Below are 25925 nucleotides of genomic sequence, written 5' to 3'. Positions count from 1 at the left end.
CTTTGCGGATTTTTCGTTACGGCCCATTAGTAGTCAGATAACCCAGATGATAATCATTCTGCACCAGTATCATGAGTACCCCACTAATTTCCATAATCTGTGATCGCATAATTAAATTTGTTTGCTGAAGCCCCGGATGGTGTCTTCAAACAACCCAGCTCGGTAGTTAAAAACTTGAAAAATTTTTCAATCACCAAATTTTCTCTAGAGACTCATCTCGTCACTACGATCAAAAAATGCCTTTTTTAGGCATTTGCTCGTTCGTACGAATGGAGTAGGTCCATCCATGCGAATGGGCTAATTCTGGATCAAATGACATTTTTGCACCATGGTTGATTCGTACGAATCAGGAAAGTCGATCCGTAACCTGTCCATCCGTACTAGAGAAGCTGATCTTCTCAAGAACATTTCCAATCACATTTTTCGATCCAGAATCTTTATTTCTGCGAATTTCATGATGAAACTTCACAGGATTGTGCGAAAATCAATCACGAACATAATGATGTCTTCAATTTCAAATTCCATCCGTGAATTGACCTTCAATTTGATGTTTATTTGATGTTTAACGTCAAAACTTCCTCAAAATCCAAGACTTATAGGCGTAAGTGATTCAATCAACTGCTAGATCGACTGAATCAGTACCGTAGCTCAGATACCAATTGAGATTCCAGGATCCGGCAGGTTTAACGGAGTTTTGGTCCCGAGATAACCGGTTCGGTGATAAGAAAGGAGTAGAAGTAGAATCGACACCGAACAAGTTAATATAAATTGGTTTCTATTCAATGATTTGAAGTTACATACCCGCGAAACTAGTTGGACAACATCTCCCCTCAGGGAACCAAAACTTGTCCAAATGAGAAACCCCTCATCCCTATATATAGACCATGTCCATTCGTACGAACCTAGGAGTGTTGATCCGTACGAACCAAGACAATGTCCATTCGTACGAATGGACTTATAACTACGAACGAACCTATAGGGATGAATCAAGGGCCCATTCGTACGAATCTACAGATTTGTGCGAATGTACTCGGGCTAATATGATGTCCATTCGTACGGATGGATTCCATTCGTATGAATGTACATTTTCACTACAAAACCTTGTCCGTTTTCACTATTCTATACAATATTCAACACACGCTCTATCTAGCCTATTCGCACGGTGGCGGACATACGAAATATGCACCAACATGTATTTTTGTCTGAAAGTTTTGATTTTTTTTTCAAGAACGACTGGGAGGAGGAGATGGGTGGAAGATATGTCTGTGTTTTGTGTTTTGAGAAAGAAGAAGAGGTTAGAAGGGTTGGAAGAGGTTGGAAGTAATGGGAAGACATTGCACCATGTCTGCGTGGGGAAGATGACGCGCAGAGGTTTGAAGACATTTTTTAATGAAATGTCTTCTAAAAAACAAACGGTCTGCAGAGCTTAACGTCTGCGCGGCGCAGACATAAGAGGTTAGAAGAGGTTTTTCTGAAAAAACAAACACCCCCTAAGTGTGATCGAGTGTATGCTGGCCGCTGGGGGTGGTTAGAGTTTTCTTCAATGTAAAATTACCTAATTACGCATGGACTGTTAACTTCATAAACAGAATATGCTTCAACTGTTAGAGAGGGGGTGTAGACTGTGAAAGATAGAAACCACGAGGGGGTAAAGTGCACAAAAAGTTTCAGGGCTCTTGCTGTATAATGTTTATGTTAAACTTATACACTTTTCAAAAATTGTTATAACATTCGGTTTTTGAGTTCATAAACCAGACCAACCAATAAACTAGAAGTATAATCGGTTCAATACTCATTTAATTTTCAAAAATTCCTCTAAACCAAACATCACAACCAGTCAATAACCATATGTTCTGTCGACTTAACGTTTCATCCATTAAAATATAATATTTAGAGTAAACTTCTGTTTTGCTCCCTATGGTTTGGTCGTTTTAAGAGTTTTGCCCCAATCATTTAAAAACAGCCATTTTCCTCCAATAGTTTACTATGTTTTCCCCATTTTGCTCTCCGCCTATAATTCCATCCATATTGTTTGTTAACTGAAAGGGTATTTTGGTAACTTCAAATATAAAACTAAAGGTATTTTAGTAAAACACCAAAAAAGATTGTGTTATATATAATAATAATAACCCATAAACATAATCATCTTTTTTCTCTCTTTACAATCTCTCTCTTCTCCATCACCAACAACCACCACCACCAACCGTCACCACCTCACCAGCACTGTGCACGGCCCCACCCGCCTGACCACCACCTTGAACCAGCTCCATCGGACCACCACCACCAACCCTACCCGACCACCACTTTGATGGTTGACGGTTGTGCTCGAGTTCATATTTGATTTCAACTTTCAAGTTCAGAGCGACTAGGGTTCTGGTTTGGACGACGGCTTGGGTTCGCAGTTTGCAGATGGTTTTCACGGTGATTTGCAGGGCGGTTAGGCCCAGGTAAACGATCTGGTTAGTGATGGTGTTGCAGGTTTGAAAAATGAAAATGGAGAAGAAGGGATTGGGGGTCTTTTTCTTTGTTGTAGGGTGGGGAACGAAAATTGAAAATGATTGTTAAAGTTCATACTTTTACTCAAGTAAATATAATCCTTTGATTAATGATTAAATAGTTTAAATTTTATTAAAAAAAAAAAGTTACTAAAGTACCCTTACTTTTTACAATCATTTTGGATAAAGTTAAAGGCGGGGAGCAAATTGGAAAAACATAGTAAACTATTGGAGCAAAATAATACTTTTTAAACTATTGGAGCAAAACCGTTAAAATGACCAAAACAAAGGGAGTAAAAACGAAGTTAACTCAATAATTTAATAACATATAATGTGCTTTAATAACCCTTTACCCAAAATAATCTCCAAATCTTGAAAGCGAAAGGCAACCGTTGGAGAAACACAGTAAGGCCCCTGCACCGCTGTTCCATACAATCCATTTCAAAATGTTTAGCCCTCACAAAATAATGTAACGGATACCTCCATTAATATAAATTATAAAATATACATCTATCTATATACACTTCACCCAAATTCTCACTTGTTTCTTCAACATCATATTCATCATCCTCTAATCTTCACTATACGCATATAATCAACTAATCGGTTCCAACGTCATCTCGCTTTATTCGCTCATCATTTCCGAATTCAAGGAAAATAATGGATTTGGGCTGCTTGGATTTGGGTTGTATTGAAAAGCAAATCAGTCAGATCTCTCTGGATTCCGATGCAAACCCTAATGACTCTTTGCCGTCAAATTCGAAGCCTTCGAAGGTGTGTATCTTTCTGTTATTTATCGAGTTTTTTCGGTCTTTTGTTTTGCTAGTTTTCTGATTTTGTTTAACTGTCAAGATGAAACCCTAATTTATCCGGTTAGGGTTTCGGTACCAATGTTTCTGATCTTTGACTGTTACTTTAGTAATTTGTGTTCTGTGTTAGTGTTGGTTTCATTGTGTATTTTGCTTGATTTTTCCCAATTTTATCTTTACACTGTGTGTAGATATTTAAAAAAATTGTAAAATGTTGTAACCAGATTATATAGCCAGAAGTCATGGCCGGCCCTTAGGGTGGGCGGGGAGGACAACTGGCCGTTATTTAAAAAAAAATCCGATATGTAAATGTAAAAATAAATAAAACTATTTTTATGGTTTAGATTAGTTATTAGCCCATTGCCATTAGGTTTAAACTTTTAATGAGCCCAATACCCAATTTCGTTAAGGCGTAAGTGCACGTTTTTTTTGTAGCTCGAACAGGGTATATGAATTCTCAGGGCCGGCCCTGCCAGAAGTTAGTGTAAAAAGGCCAATGTGATCATGAAGAAGTTGGTTATTGCTACATCATGTGTCAATAAATGTGTCTCATTTCTCATTTGTATCTTATATTATGGAAAAAATACAGAATAAGGCATCAAAACAAGGAAATCAACCAAGCCCCCGTGCTCTTAACAGACCGACAGCACAAATTAAAAAGCCGCCTAGACGTAAAACTTCACCGCTAAGCTGGTTTCCACGCAAGAAAGGCGATTCTTACTTAAAACGAAAGCTAAGGCTACTTCAGGTAATACAACATATTCATCCTTTCTTGTCAAAACATTTTGTTCGATTCGAATAATATGTTCTTAAAGAGTTTCAATCTCAGGAGGTAGATGGCATGAGCTCAACACTAGATGAGACTCTCAGTGACACAAATCCCCATTTTTCAAGAGTTCTTCGGGAAAAAATCGCTGTTCGAGAAGCTGTCAATAAGGCAATAGAGGCACGAAAGGCTGCATTGGTTGAAGCATCCTGGTGTCGTATACTTCGGGCATCCGGGTAATCTGCAATTCTGCAAATTCGTTCTATTAAACGAACTTTTTTATTGTTTTAATTTTCCATTTTAGTTAATCATATTTGTACCAACAGGATTGACAGTAAAGAAGCTGAAGATGTTTTGGTGCAAGCAGAAAAAAACGCGACGGAAGCTTTTGAATCTGCAAAAGAAATAGGAGTGATCATGTACGACATACAAGATTGCCCGAGAAAGCATTGCAAAATAGAAACATCAGCCGGAAACGGAGGCGAATCCCCAACTCATACGGTTACAACATCATTCGACACAGCGTTCGAGGTTGATAAACAAGTGGCAGCTGCTGTGAAGGCTGCGTTCGTCAGGCTCTCAACTTGTGCGTCCATCGGCGAACAAGAATTTAAACAAATCTTGAAAAAAATTAGTCAAAATCCCGATTTAGAATGTGAATTGTCGTCAGAATGTGAATCCGATGCTGGTCTTCATTCTGAATCGAAATCATGTAACGAGGTGGAATCGAATAAGGAAAACCTTGTGGACGTGATGTTGCAAAGGCTAAGATGTTTACGCGAAGAAGAACTTGCGTCTCTTGCGACTATCGTTGCAACATGTGGTCTAAATGCTGCTTTAGCCGAAGCCGAAAACGGTTCTCGTGTTGCTAATGGTGGTGGGCGTGTGTCTTCCGAAGAATCGCTTCCAGGCCTGGACAAGTTACTGGTTAAACGTATGACGAGACTCGAAAGAGAGATACACGATGCGAAAACCGCTAAAACTAAAGAACCGTTACATAAAGACAACACTACAAAACCGTCTAACGTTGTTGTTCCGGATTTGGGAAGTATGCTAACCAAGCACACTTCGAAGCTCGAGAAAGACATAGAAGAGATTAAAAAGAAGCGAGGGAATGAATACGAGCCCGTCCCGAAGGGGAAACCATCTGAAAGACTGAAACACGATACGAATAACAATATACCGAGCCTCGGTGAGGTTCTGGTAAAGCGTATGTCACGCCTTGAAAAGGAGGTACAAGAAGCAAGAGAAAAAGAAAATGTTAATATAAACAAAGAGAAAAGGAGTAAAGAAAAGTTTTTAAACGATGATAACGTTGTTGAGAGTCTGGATAGTGTTTTGGTAAAGCATGTTTCGAGGCTTGAGAAAGAGAAAATGGCTTTCGGGTTGAAGGATGAAGTGAAGGTGAATAAGAGGGAGAGAAAGTTGGATTTGGAGCATGGTGAAGGTGGGTTGGACCAAATTTTGGTCAAACATAAGTCGAGACTCGAGAAGGAAAAGGTGGTTGCTGATGTGGTGGAATCTGATGACCAGATTAAGAATCCGTTGGCGGCTAAGCGGGAAGCGAGGGAGAGAGAGCTGCAGGAAGCGTGGGGAGGCATGAGTTTTGGAAACTCGATATGTCCACGCGTCTCTAGACTTCAAAGAGACAAGGCAAGTTTCTTATTTATTCACTTGTTTTTCGTATCCATCTTCTATTTGATTGTAATTGATCTTGAAAACAAATTTTATATTTTTTATGCAGGATGCTTGGATTAAAGCTGAGGAAGCGGAAAGGAGAGCGACTGAAGAGTCAAGGGTGGTTTAAGAACAATCGAATCTGTGTTTTAATGTTCCAAGTTTTGATGAACTCAAGTGTCAGTGAACCGTCAATGTAACTATTTACCGTTTCTGGGTCAAGAAATATGATCCTGGCATCCTTGTCTATATATACTTTTCCGTCTTCCATATCCGTTAAATTTAATCCATCCATAATTCCCTATGCATGTTCGCTTAGCAACTTGCTAAGCGAGTATGCTATGTGGTTTCAGTTTGAATTATTGACACTGCACATTTGAAAATTGTTGATGTTGTAAGCCTAGGATGTGAAAGTGTGTTGATATATATTTTGAAAGTCCTCTGCAAGTATCTATCAGGTTTGGAAAGTCAATTGACTTTCCTGTTTTATTTGAAGTTCATTTTCTATATAAGAGCCTCTGCAGTGGGGCGGTATGAAGGGGCATAGCGCCCCATCGCGCTGCCCAACACCGCCACAAGGGGCGGTATGAAGGAGAAAAAGAGGTGGGGCGCGACCTCTATAGCGGCGTGATGATTGTTTAAAGTTTTTGGTTTATACATATTTGATCCCTGCAAATCGGAGAAGAAGACAGAGGAGGCAGTATTGGTCCTGCAAATCGGAGAAGAAGACCGAGAAGAAGACAGAATTTCAGCCGGAAAGTCGGCCGGAGAAGAAGACAGGGAAGGAGGCGCCTATTTTAGTTTTAAAGTTTTACACATTTGGTCCCTGCATTTTATCAAATATCTAAAATTGGTTTTAAACTTGTTTTTCTCTTATTTTTAACATTAAAAATCTGGCAATTTTTTATTTAATTTTAATTTAAAAAAGTTAGAAATTAATTAAAAAAAATTGAAAATTAATTAATTGAGTAATGATGAGGTAGGGGCTTTATGACTACTGGCTCTAGTGACATAACGCCCCATAAAGCCCCTGTGTGACGTGGCACGACACGTGTCGCATAACGCCCACAAAGGGGCTTTATGACTACGGATGGCCTAAACTGAAATACTGGTTGAGTTCTTTCTAAAAATCTGTTGTAAAATTTAGGGTGTTACCCTGAGCCATGTTACGTTAAGACCATTAGTTGCGAATTTAGCGCTGTTCACACCTTAATACCGCTAAGGCTGCAAGTCCTTTGGTCGGTCTAATCATGATTAAATTCAGGGTCAGAAACTCGGTTACAACTTTTATAACACCGCACATGTCCAAAAAACACTTGCAAACATAACGAATACTAATCAACATACGCAGGTTGTCGGCATTTGCCCATTTTCGATAATCCATTTTGACAAGCATTGTCACGACATTTGGAGTGGAGTGGATCGAAGTTACTTATCGCATGTACGTTATAAAGTAGCTAAAGTACGAAACGAATAAACCAATGCAGCAATAGCAAACATGACAAGGCTGATATATGTTATATTAACCATCATACAGTGCACTTAAATGTTGATACAATCAAAGACTTAAACCTCATTTTTTTGTTAGATTTCATCAACTTATAGGGTTCTTTCTTTTTCCCCAATATATCCCTAAACTTGACCCTAACATACAACATCCACCACTTTCAGAAAATAATACTAAACTTATGATCTCCTAAGTTTAAAGTAACACATACCTACCCTTCTAGGATCTTTATCATTGCTACCATAATCCCATCAACAAAAAGATTGTAAAAATCAGACCTTTAAGATACCGAATGCCGCCCTCTTCTCGACGGTGTCGATGTCGGTTTCACATCATCAGGGTGGTTACCAGACCCACTTCCTGATGAATCCGTCTCGCTGTTCTCCGCGGTCCCACCTTTGCTTGACCATATTTTCGTCAATATTCTCTTCGTCGCTAATAGACCTTTGACTTTATGAACCGGACCCTTTTCGGCTAGCGGGCTCTTTGCATGACTACCGTTGCGTTCCAGCCTCAACGACGCGAGCTCACCCCTCAACGCCCGGAGTTCGTCAGCCGTAGCCACCGCATCCCATTCTTCTTCGGTGTTAGTTGTGGTTGATCTCGAGCTGCCGTGGGACGCACTGTTGAGGTCCTTGATTGCTTTAGGTAGATCCGGTGTGCTACTGCCGGATGACGCTGCGGCTCGAACCTGTTCGAAGAAGAGGACTTGAACCACAACACGCAACGGGAGCCTCTCGTTTTGAACCGCGTGCATGCACGCCTCGACCGAAAGCTTCTTACAATCCATTAGCCTGCATATTCTCTTCCTGTCGCTCTTACTGATCCCCGGATGTGCCTGCATGTTACAAAGTTGTAATATTGTAATAATCGTGTTTTATAAGATCGTTCAGTTACGAGTGGTTCTGTATTTGTACCTTTAGATACATATCTATGGCTCGATATATCCCATCATGGGCCGGTCTTGAAAAACCAGACACCGTCTCGGCAAGATCGGTAAACATTGATAAAGGTAGGTTCGGGTCCTTTGCGATCTCGGCAAGGTACGAATCAACAAGTTTAGCTACCATTAACTTTGAAGCTTCCGACAATATCCCTCCGGTTGAGCGCCTCACTTCTTGAATCTCGTTTCCGTCCACTTCAAACTCACCGTTGCGGACTTGATCCCGAACCATAAACTCCTCAACTATTTTCTGAACCGTTTTCACATCATAAATCGTTGGCTCGCCATCTTTCGCTCTAATCAAAAGATCTTGAACCGAAGCCTCCTCGAGCTGTTGACCAATCCGTTTGACCAACTCCATCTCCCCGATTTCCCCCAAGTCCACCAACATCGCCATTTTTAAAAGCTTTAGCAAGAAACTACACGGCACGCTACCTTTCTCGGATGGCAAAAGCCTAACGATTGCGTCAACTATCGACTTAGTTTTCATCGTATCACCACTCGGTATCACACCTTTGTTAAACCCCGGCAACCTTCTAGAAGCAAACGCTTTTAAAGCTTCTCCGATCACTTCACCGTGTACTAAACCCTTGTTTTTAATACTCACGAGAACCCGTTTGTATAAGTCAAGCTCCAGCTCAGCAAGATCCTCCACCCACCAATCTGCCGGAACGGTCATGCTCCTAATACCTCCGTTTAACATGTGGTTATTGTTTTCTTCCGGAAGCTTTTTGCGGTTATAAGTATAAGACCAGTCAACCTTAGAAACATCGGTCGATACCTTACAAGCTATAGCATCAACACAATGGCTGACTAGCTTTAGTTCCTCCGACAACATCATAACCGATTTGGTGGTTTGTAGTACGATGATTGAATCTTTCCAGCTTCGGAAAATGCTCGAGCTTAGAAAAACATCGATTTTATAAATTAGATTCCCTTTCTCCATTGTTTCATGCATCTCGAGATACTCGGCTGCACAACGCGCGTTGACAACATTGTACGCGTTTAACGTTACGGTCATACCATAGCAGAATTTAGCACATATCTCGAAAGCAGCCGGACCACCAGGAATGTCATGAATATCGATCTCGTCCCCGTTTCCAACCCCTTCGTTGGTGCTTGCCACCAACTTCTGTAATCGAGCACTCTTCGACAACAATGGAAACTGCAAAGATAATTATCGATTATTAATGACCATATCGGGACAACATACATGATACAACTAGTTTAACGGGACGAAAGGTCCGGTTTTACCTTATGAAGATAGAACCTTGCATTTCCGATATTAATGACCATATCGGTTGCCAACTCGGAAGCTACATACCTGCATATCAAACCGAAAAAAGAACATCGACATTAATAATGAACAGATCATGAAATTAACCCGATTATTTAAGCAAGAAATCGATGTTAATACAATCATCTAATGGCATCCTTATTGAATAAAGATTAGAAATTAGGGTTCATTTATAGTTGACAAATCAAACAAGATGATTAACAGAAACTCACCAAACATTGTTCTCAGTCTGAAAAGAATCAGGTTTGGATCCAAGTTTCATAAACTTCATATTGCACACCTTCTGAAGCCCAAATTTGCCTTCACACCAGAAACTAATTATCTTGTTTTCAACTCAAAACTTTATCATTGAAATAATCCCCAAACTTTATAACCATCAAACCCTAGAAATACAAAACAAAACCAACTTCAAGAACAAGATGAAGATGGGATTTTTATTACAAGATTTCTTAAATAGGGAAACTTTTGTGGGTATTTTTGAAATGGGGAAGAAGAAATGAGATCTGGGTAGAGGGTGGAAATATATATGAGTTTGCTGAGAATCTTGAAGAGCAGAAGAGAGAGAAAGTGTAGAGAGAGAGAGGGGGTGGTTATGTAATTTGGTGATGACTTGAAGATGAAGAAGAGAGAATGGGATAATGAGGGTTGTGTCCTGGTTCAGGGGCAAAGCCCATGGACTCCGGGCGAACCCACTTACTTAGGAGACAAACACAACAGTAACACACAATCCTAACTCTTTCTCTCTCTAGAAAACCAGTAGAGAGAGAAGATAACAAATGGTTGTGTATAAATCTTGAAGATAAATTTAAAGAAAAGAAAAAAAAAAGCTTCAAACTTTAATTTCCAATTTTCAAGCCCTAATTTAAGAAATTAATCTTTCTGTTTTTTGAATAATTTCTCTCTAAAAGGCATAAGCTAACATTCTTGCCTTTTTTTTGTCTGCTTTTTTTATAAGTCTTGAAAACAAATTTAATAAAAAAAAAAAGTCAAACTTTAATTCCAATCTTCCTGTTTTTTGTATAATTTCTATCTACAACTACAAACTAACATTCTTGCCTTTTCTTGTCTCTTTTTTTAATTTTTATAAGTCTTGAAAACAAATTTAATAAAAAAGAAGTCAAACTTTAATTCCAATCTTAATGTTTTTGTATAATTTCTATCTACAAACTAACATTCTTGCCTTTTCTTGTCTCTTTTTTTAATTTTTATAAGTCTTGAAAACAAATTAATAAAAAAAAGTCAAACTTTAATTCCAATCTTCATGTTTTTTCTATAATTTCTATCTACAAACTAACATTCTTGCCTTTTCTTGTCTCTTTTTTTTAATAAATCTTGAAAACAAATTAAAAAAAAAACCTTTAACTTTTATTCTAATTTCAAGCCCTAATTTAAGAAATTAATTAATATTCCTGTTTTTCTATAGTTTCTCTCTATAAACTAACACTCTGTTTTTCTTCTCTTTTTTAATACATCTTGAAAACAAATTTAATAAAAAAAGGCTTCAAACTCTAATTTCTAATTTTCAAGACCTAGTTTAAAGATATTAATCTTCCTTTTTTACATAACTTCTCAAAAAAAAAAAAAAAACCCTCTGCTTTTTTCTTGTCTCTTTTTTAATAAATCTTGAAAAAAAAAAGCTTCAAACTTAAATTCCATTTTGAAGCCCAAATTTAAAGAAATAAAATTACCGTTGAAGAAGATCAAGAACCCCTGCAAAACATATGGAAAACAGCATCTTGGAATCAGTTGCAATACGCCATGGAAACGGCAGACAACAAGCATCTATTACTCTGTTTTAGTACAAGTAAACCCAATTAAATATAATAATAATAATAAATTGAGAGCAATCAAGATCACAAAAAACAGTTAATTAACCAACTAGATCAAACCCATATGCATCCTAACAATAATCAAATAAAAAACTACCAATATATCCCACTTGACTTCAAGAATCAAGAAACAAAACCCCCATAAGTTATGATCACACAACTCATAAAACCCACCTCAAAATGGCATCAAGACAGCAACTTTAACACACTTTGTAGTTCATATGGTTGAATTCAAGCATTTCCTGTGAAAAAACAGAGCACCCACATGAACAAAATTGGAAATTTTGGAGTACCAATAACAGAGCACCAGAACCAGTTTTATATTAAAATTCAATTGCTTTGTAAAGAAATGGACAGAGCAAGAGCCACTATCTTTTGTTGTTCAGAATCTTGGGCTTTTGCTTTTGTTGAATCTGGAAACAAGCCTTAATTGGGGGGTATAAAAGATGAGACACAGCTTTCAATTAGCAATCTTTTTGATTTGATATGGTGTTGGGTGAGTTGTATTTTGCACAGATTGAGGGGAGTGATTAAGACGAAGAGTGAAGAGGCCAATCTGGTGTTGCTATGATATGCACGCCAATGCTGCTGACACACTGCTTTTCTTGCTCCCTCTTAAATGTGGACACCCTTTCGTAATTAGACCATGTCTACTCGTTAGCGAAGATAATTCCTCACTCTTAGCCCATCCGTAGTCATAAGGCCCTTTTGAGGACGTTATGCGACATGTGGCATGCCACGTCAGCAAGGAGCTTTATGGGGCGTTATGCAACTTGAGACCGTAGTCATAAAGCCCCCGCCTAATCATTACTCAATTATTAATTTCTAATTTTTTTAATTATTTTCTAAGTTTATAAAATTAAAATTCATTTCATTAAATTAAAAAAACATTACACTAAAAAAAAACATTACACTAAAAAAAAACGGTTCCACAAAAAAAAAAGTTGGACTAAAAAAATAAAAAAACCTTACACTAATTAACTCAAAACACAAAATCAGTCCAAAGCCCATATAAAAAAAAAACACAAACTAGCCCAAAGCCCATAAATTAAAAACCCTAAAATTCTTCCTCTTCCTTGTCTTCCTTCTTCTTCTTCCTGCAACACAAACACAAACACAAAAACAAAGCAGAAAAAAAAGGAAAAAAAAAATTCAAACAAACCCACACATCACGCCGCTATAGACATCGCGCCACCCCCTCATTTTCGATTCATAGCGCCCCGCGTATTGGTGTGCCCGGCGTTTTACCGGCGCCATGCTTGGGCATACCGCCCACTACGCATTACCTTAGCATGATCCGTCATGTGACGGTCCAATCGCTATAAGATATTTGTTTAAAATAGGCGTAGTAGTATAATGGTTAATAATGTCTTATCTGTTATAAATATATTATTATATTATTATGGTTATCAACTCCTAAAATAGACTGACTTCTTCTCCAAGTTTTCTTCTCCTATATATACTACATTGTATCTCTTGTATTAGACATATCTATCAATGAAATATCAGTCTTTTCTCCCTACATCTCTTTCTCTTATTGTTTGCTATTAGGCTAGTAGGTCGTTGTTTCACAACACGTTATCAGCACGAGTTGCTTTTACTTTTCAAGTGGAATAGGATTGATGAGAATTATCAACTTTAATTCTCTAAACATGCCATCAACGTCAACGACAGTAAAGGCTGCATATTTTAGGAATACTTAAATTTATTTATATCTACTTGTCTATAGTTTTGGTAGAATCAATTCACCTTTTGGTTCATTAAGTTTTCTATATGCTTTAGTTGATGAAGAATAACTAATTTGTTTGTGAGATTATGTGTTAAACAATGATGATGCCAACCATTGTTTTGTCATACATGGTCATTGGTACATTAATACATTATGTATGCGATGTGATCTTTGTAAATAAGATTATACGATGTATATAAGAGTTGCTTTAGTTTTGTACAAATTATTACAATATAAAAATATGCTTTAATTTATTATTTTCAATATATAATTATATATGATAAGTCTATAAGTTATCATATAACTTTACTCCTAGCAATGACAAATTATTGCTATAATTTAGTAGAGAAAATATATGTTGATTTACTTATGTTTCTTTGCTAGTGCATTGGGCTTTTATTTTGTCATTTATTTGAACAACAATATTTTGAAACTCACGCACTTGATATAGAGCATTATGTATAATGGGATTTATTGAAGATTATAGTATCTTTTATATGCTCTCATTGATTTATATAGATAATAATGAATAGAACAATTAAACTAAAGTTGTTGTTTATTATCACTATCATGATAAAGTATAATATGCTTAGATATGAAAATCTAGAGTATTACTCTCTAAATCTCATTATTAGTTAGAAATGGTCATAAAATTTTGGATCGCTAAATCTTATATGACTCGATCATTTTGTTATTTCTCACTTTATATCATATGAAGAGAAAGATTCTTATAAGGAAAAACTGGATAAAGTTTTTTCATTTGTCACACCTAAGATATGCTACCGAAGTAGCAGTATCATTAAGAAAATATGAATGGTTTAAATGATTTCATACCCATGTGACTGATTACATAATGAGATTACATGAAGGTTTTCGTATTCTATCCCATTCCTTGAAGTGAATGCGATTACATATTGATCATAGTAAAGGTAGTGATCATAGAGATAATTGAGAAAGTTATGATGATGAGATCGATCATATATAATTGTAATGATGGTTATGTTAATAATGAGATGGTTATGTTAATAATGAGATGGACCACCAAAAGTGGTAAACTAAGGAGTGATTATATAACATGATGGTTTGAACTTTGAAGTTATAATATATTCTCTCGTATCATACGTTTTGTATTACATACGAGCAAGTACTACACATACGATCATAAACTAGAAGTTTATGGATCATAATTATTTAGTTAGTTGGCATGACCGGTTAGACCACACCGAGTCAATGATAATGTGAAACATAATGAAGAACTAGAAGATTCTTCAAGCTTATAATTAGCATGTAATGTTTGCTCTTAAGGGAAATTTTATATTTTCCAAATAAAGGAGGGTGTGTATTCCTAAATATTCTGGAAGTGATTAAAGGACATAAATATCCCAACATAATACTATTTAGTGTTTTAAATTGATGCATCGTCTAAATGGTTATCAAATCCACAACCTGAAGTTTGTGTGATTGGGGCTTAGTTAATGTGATAGCAAACATATTAATCCAGAATGGTATATTTATTTTGGTAATAATGGTGAATTCAATTTACAAGTTATTAATGATTATTAGAAAAAAATATTGAACTTCATATAGCTTATGTTTATGCAAGAATTGTTTTGTTGAGACGATCACTAAACGCTCACAATTGATTGCAAAGCCAATTAGCATAAGAGCAACAACTCATATTTGTATTTGGGTACATGTGATTTTACATGTGCAACATTAATTCACATCAAGCCAATATGTCATCATACTTCCCCCCGTTATAGTTGGTTTTTGGTCAAAAACCAAATACATCCCTCCTAAGATTTTGGTTGTGCGGTATATGTAATATTGATTCACCACTAGCACAATGTTGGGATCTCTAAAAGGGTTGAGAATATATGTTGGGTAAAAAAATTATCTATGATTAAATACTTAAAGCCATTGATGAGAGATTTGCTTACAGCTCATTGGTTTTTCACTTTAGTGAATGAATGTTCCCAACATTAGGGGGAGATAACAGCAGTTGGAAAGTGAAAAAGTGGAATGAATTATCATGTCATCTTGATCCTCAGACTATAAACGGTGAACCCGAAGTTCAAAGGATAATTCATTTACCAATATTAAAGAACAAATTACCAGAAAAGTTTATTAACCTAAATAGAGTGACTAAGTAAGTCACATAATCAACTGCTTATGCTCTAGTTATATTTGTGTCCCAAGAGGACAACCACATATTTTGTAATGAGTCTATTGCACGCCTAAAGCGTGGTAGACTAGTTGATTCCAATAATAAAATTCCTCGAAAATTGGAGCAAGTTATGAAGTTGGTCAAGTCGAGGTGTAGTAAAAGGTCTCCTAAAGAGACAGTAGACATGACGGTTCAAGAAGAACCTCAGGTACCTGAAAAATAAAGAGATCTCGATGAGTTATATCATGTCTAGAAATGTATGGAATCGAAATTAAAATCGACGTCGTTATACTATTGTATATAATATAGCGCTTGAAATGATGAAATGACGAGGATCAAGATTTAAGATCAGCCTGTGAATGAAAATACATAAATGATTAGCCAAAATGGAAAAGATGCAAAGTATGGCAGATTTAAATTCTCTAATGAAATGTAAAGTTTTCGGACCAACAGTCCATACAACTGAATTTGTAAAGTTTGTTGGATATTAATGGGTCATTTATGCAAACCATGTGAAAATCAAATTAAATGAGATAAGGCAAAAATGGTGCACAAGGATTTTCGCAAAAACCCATGATTGATTATAATGAGACACATTCTCTAGTGGTGGATGTAATGACTTTCCAATATTTTATTAGTTTGGTATTATAAAGAGAGAATTGATATGCGTCTTATGAATGGTATGTATCACTTGATACTAAAAGTTTACATGAAAGTCCCTCAATGATTTTAATTATCAAAAATCATGTAAAATGAGTTCTCGAGAACGATATGATCGTTGTATACAAATTCATATTTGAATACGTTGAATATAATTGGAACTCCTGATGAGTATCGTAAAGCATTTAAGTGCTTATAAGGTTAGTTGAAACATCTTAAGGATGCAATTCTTGTGCACCAATAATTGTACATAGAAAACTTGTGCCTGGTGATTATAGCATCTTAATGTACAATGTATAAGTATGGTACAATATGGATTTTGGAGATAAAAGCAAATGTTCATGACATTTTTGCATATGATATAGATATCTATGTGTTAAATGGGCAAATTTATGTAGTAAAACTTCTAAAGAGTGAAAGCACATGCATATTGGGATAAGATTGAATGAATTCCCTCATGGATTGATAATGCTAGAAGCGTTGATGTCAAAACCTCAAGAACATACTATATGAAGTTGACAAAATATGTATGGACTAAAATAGTCGGGTCGAGTGTTTTACAATTCGAGATATTCGCCTAAAGAGGGAACTAAGTTTGATTAAATTAGCTATGTTTTATCAACATTCTACTTTTAAAAGTTCACTGTAATCGCAGTTTACAGTGATGATGTCTAGGCATCATCGAGAGAAACTGTCGAGCTTTTAGAGGGGGGATTTTTGAAAGACCTTGGCACGATCTAACTATTACTCGAACTGCAGTTTGAGTATATATGTAATTATATTTTATCAATCTCTCAAGTACATCTAGAAGATGATGTTGGGATATTTTAGTATGGACAAAGCTCAACATTAATGTATGTTAAAGCTTATCCAGTCACTTGTTATAAGTAGTGACTATTATCATCTCACACCAAAGTAGTGATCCTCATTCTAGAAGTACTATTGTTACATGCATATGTGCATTAATATGTTTTGCTAACTATGGATGATCATAGTATATTTCATTTGAACTTATTGTCATGATATAGCCCTTGTCAACCAAGAAGACATTGAAATGAGTTAAAACAAATATTTCAGGTAATATTTGATTATATTTTACTAACTCATCAAAACAAGTTTGGTTAGTCTTGTAGATGCAGGAATGTAACAAAACACAGTCGTGAACATATGATATTGTTTGGAAGGAGACACCTAAAGTCTCGTTAGAAGATTATACAACATTGCTCAACATAAAAGATTGCACATTAAGGGATCAAGCGACAAATCATTGGCTGCAAAAGCTTTGTACAACTTTCAAGGAAGATGGACACACATCAGGATACATGTTAAAATGAGGGGAGACTTATTCAAGTTGCACTCTTTTTCCCTCACTAAGTTTTGTCCCATTTGGGTTTTCTTAGTAAGGTTTTTAATGAGGCAACACACATGATCCAGAAGTATCATGAGAAGAAAATACGCGCCGCACTCTTTTTCCCTTAGCTGAGGTTTTGTCCCACTGGGTTTTCCTAGCAAGGTTTTTAACGAGACAGTATCTCAAAGCGTATTAAGTTGATAACCAAGGGGGAGTGTTATAAATATATTATTATATTATTATGGTTATCAACTCCTAAAATAGACTAACTTCTTCTCCAAGTTTTCTTCTCCTATATATACTACATTGTATCTCTTGTATTAGACATATCTATCAATGAAATATCAGTCTTTTCTCCCTACATCTCTTTCTCTTATTGTTTGCTATTAGGCTAGTAGGTCGTTGTTTCACAATATCATCCAATTATTAACCAATTATTTCTTTTTGTTTTTCTTTTAAAATTAAAACTAATAATATTTCATTAACAAAAAAAAATTACATAAATAATAGAACATACACAAATATTACTACTCATCTTAATTGTCGTCTTCGTTTTCACCATACTCGTCATCTTCGTCTTCCGTGTCATCAACTTCTTCTTCACCCTCGTTTGGAATATACCGAACTGACCATACGTGTTGGACCAAATCAACCGCTAACGCGGAATGTGCGGCTTCAGACCGCATTTCATGTGCATTGTTCACTCTTTCTTCCATTGTTGCTTGCGGATATTCCTGAACAGCTTTCGATACATTGTTTTGGCATGTTGCTTTTTCTTTCATCCTCCAATATCATATTATGCATGATTATACAAGCGTACATAGCATCTCTCATTTTTTCTTTGGTCCATGCACGACAAGGATTTCTCAAATAATGTCACCGTTGTTGAAGAACCCCAAGGCATCTCTCAATGTCCTTCTGCGAAGACTCTTGTACTTTTTTAAAGTGGCTCTTTTTTCATCGTACGGGTCCCCAAACGTCTTCACGACAATCTAATACCTAGGATAAATTCCATCGCACAAATAGTATCCGTGCGGGTAGTAGTTTCCGTTTGCATAAAAAGATGCTTTTGCAGCTCTACCAGAAATGAAGTCCTCTACCAATGGAGATTGTCCGGAAACGTTTATATCATTGCATGACCCCGCGACACCAAAGTAAGCCGACCAAACCAAAGGTCGTGTGAGGCAACCGCCTGAAAAATAACAGATGGTCCGTCTTAGTGACCTCGTGTGTGTTGACCTTGCCATGCGGTCGGACAATTATACCACCGCCGATGGCGACAATCTAAGCTCCCAATCATGCCCGATAAACCATGTTGATTAGAATGGACCTCGTAAATTTGTTGAAGATCGTACCATGTAGGTAACAGGCACCGTACAGATTTATTATATCTTTTAAAAAAACAAACATATATAATTTTAAGCTTACTAAAAAATAAGAATGCATGTAATGTTTATAGTATTGTAATGTGCCGTGACAAAAATGCTTCAAGGTATTGCACGTTGTTTTCTCAGCTATCTTTAACTACTCGTCGTTGATGTCGGTCATGTTTCTATACGCAAGGAATCGTAGTGTTTTACCAAAGTTATGGTTATGGTTCTTGATTTTTTTTCTTTGACTTTTTAATTTATCAAACTCTAGGATCCAATTACAAGAAAGTGGCATGTAAATAGGCAACATGTTATGGTGTAGTTTCTTTTGGATGGTAAAATCGATCCACTAAAAATAAAGTTATGGGTCTTAGGAATTGAGTAATTACTATGCACGACTCGTTGGACTCTGTTGAGAAATCCCATTGCTTTGAGGGCAAAATACCCAAATGTATCAAAAGCAAAAGGGTATAAACACGTGTTGATTCTCTAGCCAAGCTTTCTCATGTTTAGCAACTTTGCCGAGTTTATATTTACTTATGGATTTAATCTTTTTTCCAATTAAGTTTTACAATATTTAGTATGGTTGTAATAATCTCGACTAGCATTGGATTAGTCGTCGATTAATCGCTATTCGGAGGTTCATCGGTAATTTTACTCTAATCGGCCAATTAATCACTAGACAGTCATCGATAGTCCTAATTGGCCAAAAATCCGCGGTTCCGACCAAATTTCGGCCAATTACTGGCCAAAGTGAACGAACGATACAAACTTTGGAGGACATGTTACGTGCGTGTGTGATGGATTTGGGTGGAAACTGGGATATTCACTTGCCCTACGGAAGTGCGACAATTTTTGGTTAGCGGGCTATTACCGAAGGTTTATAGAGAACTTTTCAAAAGTTGCTCAACCGCTAACGTCCCTGACACAAAAGGATAAGAAGTTTGACTGGGGCGAGCAACAAGAGGCGGCTTTCCAACTACTAAAAGACAAATTATGTGACGCGCCTATCTTTTACCCGACGGTACCGACGATTTCGTGGTTTATTCTGATGCATCGCATCAAGGTCTTGGTTGCATGTTGGTGCAACAAGACAAGTCATCGCGTAGGATCTCGATAATTGAATGTACATGAGAAAAATTATACCACCCACGACCTAGAGCTAGGTGCGGTGGTATTCGCTTTAAAATTTTGGCGTCACTACCTATATGGTACTCAATGTACAATCTTTACGGATCACAAAAATCTTCAACATATATTTAATCAGAAAGAATTAAATATGCAACAACGACGTTGGATTGAATTGTTGAATCACTACGATTGCGATATAAAGTATCACCCGGGCAAAGCGAACGTCGTGGCGGACGCCTTGAGCCGCAAAGAACGAGAGAAAACTCTAAGGGTGCGAGCCTTATAAATGACGATACAAACGAACCTTACTACTCGAATTCATGAGCCACACTAGGGCCCTTAATCCGGAAAATATTCAAGCCGGGGCCTTACGTGGAATGGAGAAATAATTAGTGCCAAAGTAGGATAGAACATTATACTTGGGATGAATCTGGGTTCCATTCTTTGGCAACCTACGGGCGATCATTTTGGACGAAGCTCACAAGTCAAGGTACTCTATCCATCCGGGATCGGATAAGATGTACCAAGACTTAAAAGAATTCTATTGGTGGCCTAACCTTAAGGGCGACATTGCTACTTATGTCGGAAAATGTCTTACATGCGCCAAGGTTAAGGCCGAATACCAAAAGCCTTCTGGATTGTTACAGCAACCTAAAATTCTCGTTTGGAAATGGGAACAAATCTCGATGGACTTCATTCTAAATTACCCCGGACCTCGAGAGGTCACGACATGATTTAGGTAATAGTTGATCGATTGACAAAGTCCACACTTTTCTTGCCTATCCGGGAGAAGGATAGCACTGAAAAGCTCGCCGAGCTATATCTTAAAGAGATTATGGCAGGACATGGACTACCTGTTTCTATCATAACGGACCGAGACGGTCGGTTCGTGTCAAGGATTTAGCAATCATTCCAAAAGGCCTTTGGATCGCGATTGGATCTTAGTACGACCTTTTACCCTCAAACGGACATCCAAAGTGAATAAATGATACAAACTTGGGAGGACATGTTACGTGCGTGTGTGATGGATTTGGGTGGAAATTGGGATACTCACTTGCCCTTAGTGGAGTTCTCATATAATAATAGTTATCACACTGGCATCCAGGCAGCCCCGTTTGAAGCCCTATATGGACGAAATTGTCGATCACCGCTATGTTGGGCAGAGACTGAAGACAAGCTACTTATTGGTCCGGAATTAGTCCAAGAGACTAAGGACAAAATCTTTCAAATACGTGACCGTATCAAGGCGGCTCGCAATAGACAAAAGAGCTACGCTGACAAATGACGCAAACCATTATCTTTTGAGGTCGGAGATAAAGTTTTGCTGAAAGTCTCGCCTTGGAAAGGCGTAGCCAGATTTGGAAAACGTGGGAAGTTGAACCCACGATACGTAGGACCTTTCGAAATCTTGGAAAAGATTGGAACTGTTTCTTACAAGTTGAAGTTACCGGACGAGCTTAGTAGTGTACACGACACATTTCATGTGTCAAATCTTAAAAAGAGTCCTACACAAGAAATGGTTATCATCCCGGCGGATGAGATACATATCAATGACAAAATCGAATTCAGTGAAGAACCTGTTTAGGTTTTAGACTGGAAGGTCCAAAATACTAGGAAAAGTTGCGTTAAACTAGTCAAAGTTCGTTGGAACTCACGTCACGGTCCCGGGTTTACGTGGGAAAGTGAAGACTAAATCAAACCCAAGTACCCACATTTGTTCCAAGACTCCCTTGCAACCGGTAACGCAACTTGAATTTTGGGACGAAATTCTTCTAACGGGGGGAGTATGTGAAAATCGGCAAAATTAATGGTAATTCCATACAACTTAACAACTATTTATACGTTTAATTATGTTCATTTGTGGCTTAATTTGTGCATGATTAGGTCATACAAATCTAGCATTTGTAGGACATATTTTAACTTGAAAATTGGTATTGTTACATTCATCACGTCACGAGAAAACGGTTAACTATGTCCTCATATGTTGGCGAAAAATGTTGAAAAAACTATTCACCTCAACACACTATTCATGCCAGCAAGTTTTGAAAACTCTCTGAAATGACCAACGAACGATATGGAAGCCTATCATCATAAATACATGAATACAAACCCTAATGATGGGCACAAATTGCAATCATTTATAAATTGTCCGCAACTTAAAAAATGCTTTCTGATCCACACTATAATATGATAATTATACTTGTCCGCAACTTAAAAATTCAGCATTTTCAATATCAACAAAGCTTGTAAATGATGTTAACCGTCTTAAATAAATCCAATGATATCAATGGAATATCAAAGACATCGTTCCCGGTATTATAACGCATCTTTCACATATTGTCTAGTTTCAAGCCAACAAACAAACTAGTGATATCCTAACACAAATGTACTAGTCTAATGAACTAGTTAGAAGTTGTTTAACATCTTAAACACCATTAAGCCACTAATGGTGCAAGAACTTGGTTAATGGTAAAAATATCTAAGTTTAACCATATATGCACATATCTAAATTTATAAAATATATATATATATATATAAACTAACCACCACCACTCCATTTTCGGCCATGGTAGGGCCCGCCCGTATATCCTATATCTACTTGGTGAGTGATGGTTGTAAGTATGGCAATGAGATCTCCAAGTTGACTAAGGGGTTCAAGAAGATTATAACTTACCACAATCCATACATTATACTCACTTTTACACCATTCAAACAAACACCAAAAACCCCTTTCTCCTTTTCCCATTTACGGCCCCAAACCACCACCGTAACCCTCCATTTTCAACTCATGAACACCCAAAATCAAGCCTTTTCAACCTATTTAAGATGGTCTAAGCAAGCTCAAGACATGGCGGTGGACTAGGAAGCATTTTGGAACTCTCACATCTTCATATTCTTCTCATCTTCTACATCTAAGAGCTACCCTAGCCTTTTGCTAGTAGTAAGACCCTTACACACCCATTTTCATGCTTATTATGTTAAGTAGATCATAGATGTACAACTTGATCATCTTGAACTTCATGAAAAATAAAGCTTAAAACCCTAAACATAAACTAACAAGCTTAAAAAATGATGTGTTTATGTGTTGATGTTCATTAGTGTAAGACAGTTTGTATGAACTTAATGATTAGTGTAAAGTATGTTGATTATTTAGTATCATCTTGTAAGAACATGCTTAAAATGATGATCTAAACATCAAGATGTTTAGATCTAACAAGATCATCACCTTCATGATGTGTTAACTTAAACACTAAACTTGGAAATGATTTTTGACAAATATAACTTTTACAAGTAGATTAAATCATGATTTATAATATAATGATCTTAAAAAGTGGCATGAACAAGGTTATGTGACATGGATAAACTAGTGGATGATAATAAAAGTGTTATTATTTTTAAAATTTTTTGTTGAAAATATATATATAAGTTCATGAGAAAAATGAAGGTGTTTATGTGTAATATGTGCATGCAAAGTTGGTTATGTGTGATTGTGATTTTGTGTATTAAAACATGGTTTAAAATACGTTTTAAAAACGTGGAAAACACCATAGTATAGGGGAAACTATGGCGAAATTTTATAAAATCCTAATCATGGTTGAGGTGTGGTTAAAAGGTGATTAAAATGACTAAACATGATTAGTGACCTTAATCATGATTAGGCAAATCTTGATGAAAAAGTTTAAGTCTTAAACTCCAAAGTATTTTCTTAAACACTTATGTATGTTTTCATAAGTTAAAATGGATTCATATATATATATATATATATATATAATATATATATATATAGGATGAAAAATATATAAACTTAGAAAATCCATCTTATGTGTATATGTATAAAGGTGTTTATGTGTATGTATTAGAAGTTAGGAAATGACTACCTAAATACAAATACACAACATATGGAAAACCTCCTAAATACTTGAAAGTATAAACATGGGACATATGAACATTTATACATACATACATACATACATACATACTACATACATACATACATTACATCTACATACATACATTAACCATACATACATACATACATACATACATACATACATACCATACCATACATACATACATACATACATACCATACATACATACATACATACATACATACATTACAATTTACATTACATTACCATACATACATACATACATACATACATACATACATACTACATACATACATACATTAACATACATACATACATACATACATACATACATACATACATACATACATACATACATACATACATACATACATACATACATACATACATACATACATACATACATACATACATACATACATACATACATACATACATACATACATACATACATACATACATACATACATACATACATACATACATACATACATACATACATACATACATACATACATACATACATACATACATACATACATACATACATACATACATACATACATACATACATACATACATACATACATACATACATACATACATACATACATACATACATACATACATACATACATACATACATACATACATACATACATACATACATACATACATACATACATACATACATACATACATACATACATACATACATACATACATACATACATACATACATACATACATACATACATACATACATACATACATACATACATACATACATACATACATACATACATACATACATACATACATACATACATACATACATAAATACATACATACATACATACATACATACATACATACATACATACACTTATCCTCCAAAAATTCAATACTTAGAAAGTTGGCAAAACATGAAGATATATATAAGCAAACTTATATTATATCCCTAAACACGGATGCGGACAATGAACAAAACGGAAATCGGACAAACCGTTTGTTGATGCACAATGTCTAAAGCCTACGTCTTTGTAATGCTAGTTTAATGTATAGGGTCCAGATAGGTCATTTTGTGATAGTATAGGGGGTAAAAGTGTAAATTTATGACTTTCATGTTGTAGGTCCGCTTTTGTGGCATGTGTCCACAAAAGCGAACCAGCTTAGTTGTCTGGACCGCTTTTGTGGACATGTCACATGAGCGGACCAGGATCCCTATATATACCCCTGTAGTAGTCTTCATTTGTAACGTCTTCGAGAACTCAACGTCGAATTGCTGTCCGTACGACAAGCGTTATAAAGTGAAGAAAAAGTATTTTAAGTGTGAATCTTCTGTTTCTACTCCTTTCTGTTGCGTTTTTCTTTGTATCATGCTGAAAATGTGTTTCCGCCACATTTTCAGTAAGCACTAGCTCTGATTGACTCACTCGAGAGGTCAAAACTGATCCTACAATTGGTATCAGAGCCAGTTGCGAGTTAGTTTGCTAGATACGAAGCGTTTTACACGGACTTTTGTAGATTTGGACTGTTTGAACGGTGGAAATGGACTGAAACTTGGACAACAGGTGTAAAACATACTAATAACAAACCCTTGAAAGATTCGGATCGAAATACGGCCTAAAAGTGACCCAAAAACCCTCGTGAAAATGGTTCGCGCTTACGTCATGCTTCAGGTTCGCTTTTCTGGACCGCTCCAACGTACATTTTAAGCTGTTTCTGGTCCGCTCATTTGTCATCTGTGGTTCGCTCGATAGTCAACTTCCTGGTCCACTCGAAGTACTCATTTCTGGTTCGCTCTTAGGGTAATTTGTGGATCGCTCTTAGTTACAGTTGTGGTTCGCTTATTCAGCCATTGTGGTTCGCTTATTCAACTATTGTGGTTCGCTCATTCAGACTGTTTGAAATTTTTTTTCCGTTACGACTAAAAATGGAAAGCCAATATTTTTACAACATGTTTGCGGGTAGTGGAGGAGTTACTCAGAGTCCTGCTAGCATCATTCAAAATGTGAATCTGGAAAACGAGCTTGGAATGATGCAGAAACCTCCTAAGTTGATGAGTTTGGATGAATATTCAGGATGGTCCGGGAGATTCAAAAACTGGGTGCAGGCAAACCATCTAGAGTGCTGGATAAAAATCGAAAGAAAGTATGTTCCTCCGGTAGACGGGTTGAATATGTTGAAGACCATTGCAAGTCTTACAGAGGCGGAACAGGTCGAGTTCAAAGCAGAAAAGAAGATGGTTAGTATTCTGCAGCAAGCGATAAAAGAGGATATTCTAGTTCTGCTACAACAT

At 36.4% G+C, this 25925-nt stretch overlaps 2 protein-coding genes across 3 annotated transcripts; one reads left to right on the top strand and one right to left on the bottom strand.

Annotated features, from left to right (window-relative positions):
• The first annotated feature begins 3003 nt into the window (after positions 1–3003).
• LOC110916472 lies at positions 3004–6037 on the top strand. Its single transcript, XM_022161203.2, has 5 exons — positions 3004–3269; positions 3894–4052; positions 4134–4306; positions 4397–5723; positions 5815–6037. The coding sequence occupies exons 1-5, from the start codon at positions 3156–3158 to the stop codon at positions 5875–5877; spliced, it is 1836 nt and encodes a 611-aa protein (XP_022016895.1). The 5' UTR covers positions 3004–3155; the 3' UTR covers positions 5878–6037.
• A 1200-nt stretch (positions 6038–7237) lies between these two features.
• On the bottom strand, positions 7238–11949 carry LOC110917550 (BTB/POZ domain-containing protein NPY2). Of its 2 annotated transcripts, none has more exons than XM_022162076.2 (6): positions 11498–11949; positions 11183–11284; positions 9707–9877; positions 9452–9521; positions 8172–9362; positions 7238–8092 (listed from the first exon to the last, which is right to left on the bottom strand). In XM_022162076.2, exons 3-6 carry the CDS (start codon positions 9763–9765, stop codon positions 7535–7537), a joined length of 1878 nt encoding a protein of 625 aa, XP_022017768.1. In that variant the 5' UTR covers positions 9766–9877; positions 11183–11284; positions 11498–11949; the 3' UTR covers positions 7238–7534. The 2 variants fall into 2 exon arrangements, with proteins under 2 accessions (XP_022017768.1, XP_022017769.1); XM_022162077.2 differs by having other exon boundaries at positions 11183–11204; positions 11498–11939.
• Between the last annotated feature and the right edge of the window lie 13976 nt (positions 11950–25925).

Source organism: Helianthus annuus, chromosome 16 (assembly GCF_002127325.2).
Source record: "Helianthus annuus cultivar XRQ/B chromosome 16, HanXRQr2.0-SUNRISE, whole genome shotgun sequence".
Taxonomy (NCBI): Eukaryota; Viridiplantae; Streptophyta; class Magnoliopsida; order Asterales; family Asteraceae; genus Helianthus; species Helianthus annuus.
Note: the sequence above shows the minus strand (reverse complement) of the source record. Positions and strands in the feature narration are given on the sequence as shown.

Excerpts from the sequence above, each read along its gene's own strand:
- LOC110916472 (XM_022161203.2), top strand. The coding sequence starts at position 3,156 with ATGGATTTGGGCTGCTTGGATTTGGGTTGTATTGAAAAGCAAATCAGT. Across the intron at positions 4,307-4,396 it reads CGTATACTTCGGGCATCCGG|GATTGACAGTAAAGAAGCTG; the intron begins GTAATCTGCAAT and ends TTGTACCAACAG. Across the intron at positions 5,724-5,814 it reads CTAGACTTCAAAGAGACAAG|GATGCTTGGATTAAAGCTGA; the intron begins GCAAGTTTCTTA and ends TTTTTTATGCAG.
- LOC110917550 (XM_022162076.2), bottom strand. The coding sequence starts at position 9,765 with ATGAAGTTTATGAAACTTGGATCCAAACCTGATTCTTTTCAGACTGAG. Across the intron at positions 9,522-9,706 it reads CAGACTGAGAACAATGTTTG|GTATGTAGCTTCCGAGTTGG; the intron begins GTGAGTTTCTGT and ends TTTGATATGCAG. Across the intron at positions 8,093-8,171 it reads CCATAGATATGTATCTAAAG|GCACATCCGGGGATCAGTAA; the intron begins GTACAAATACAG and ends TGTAACATGCAG.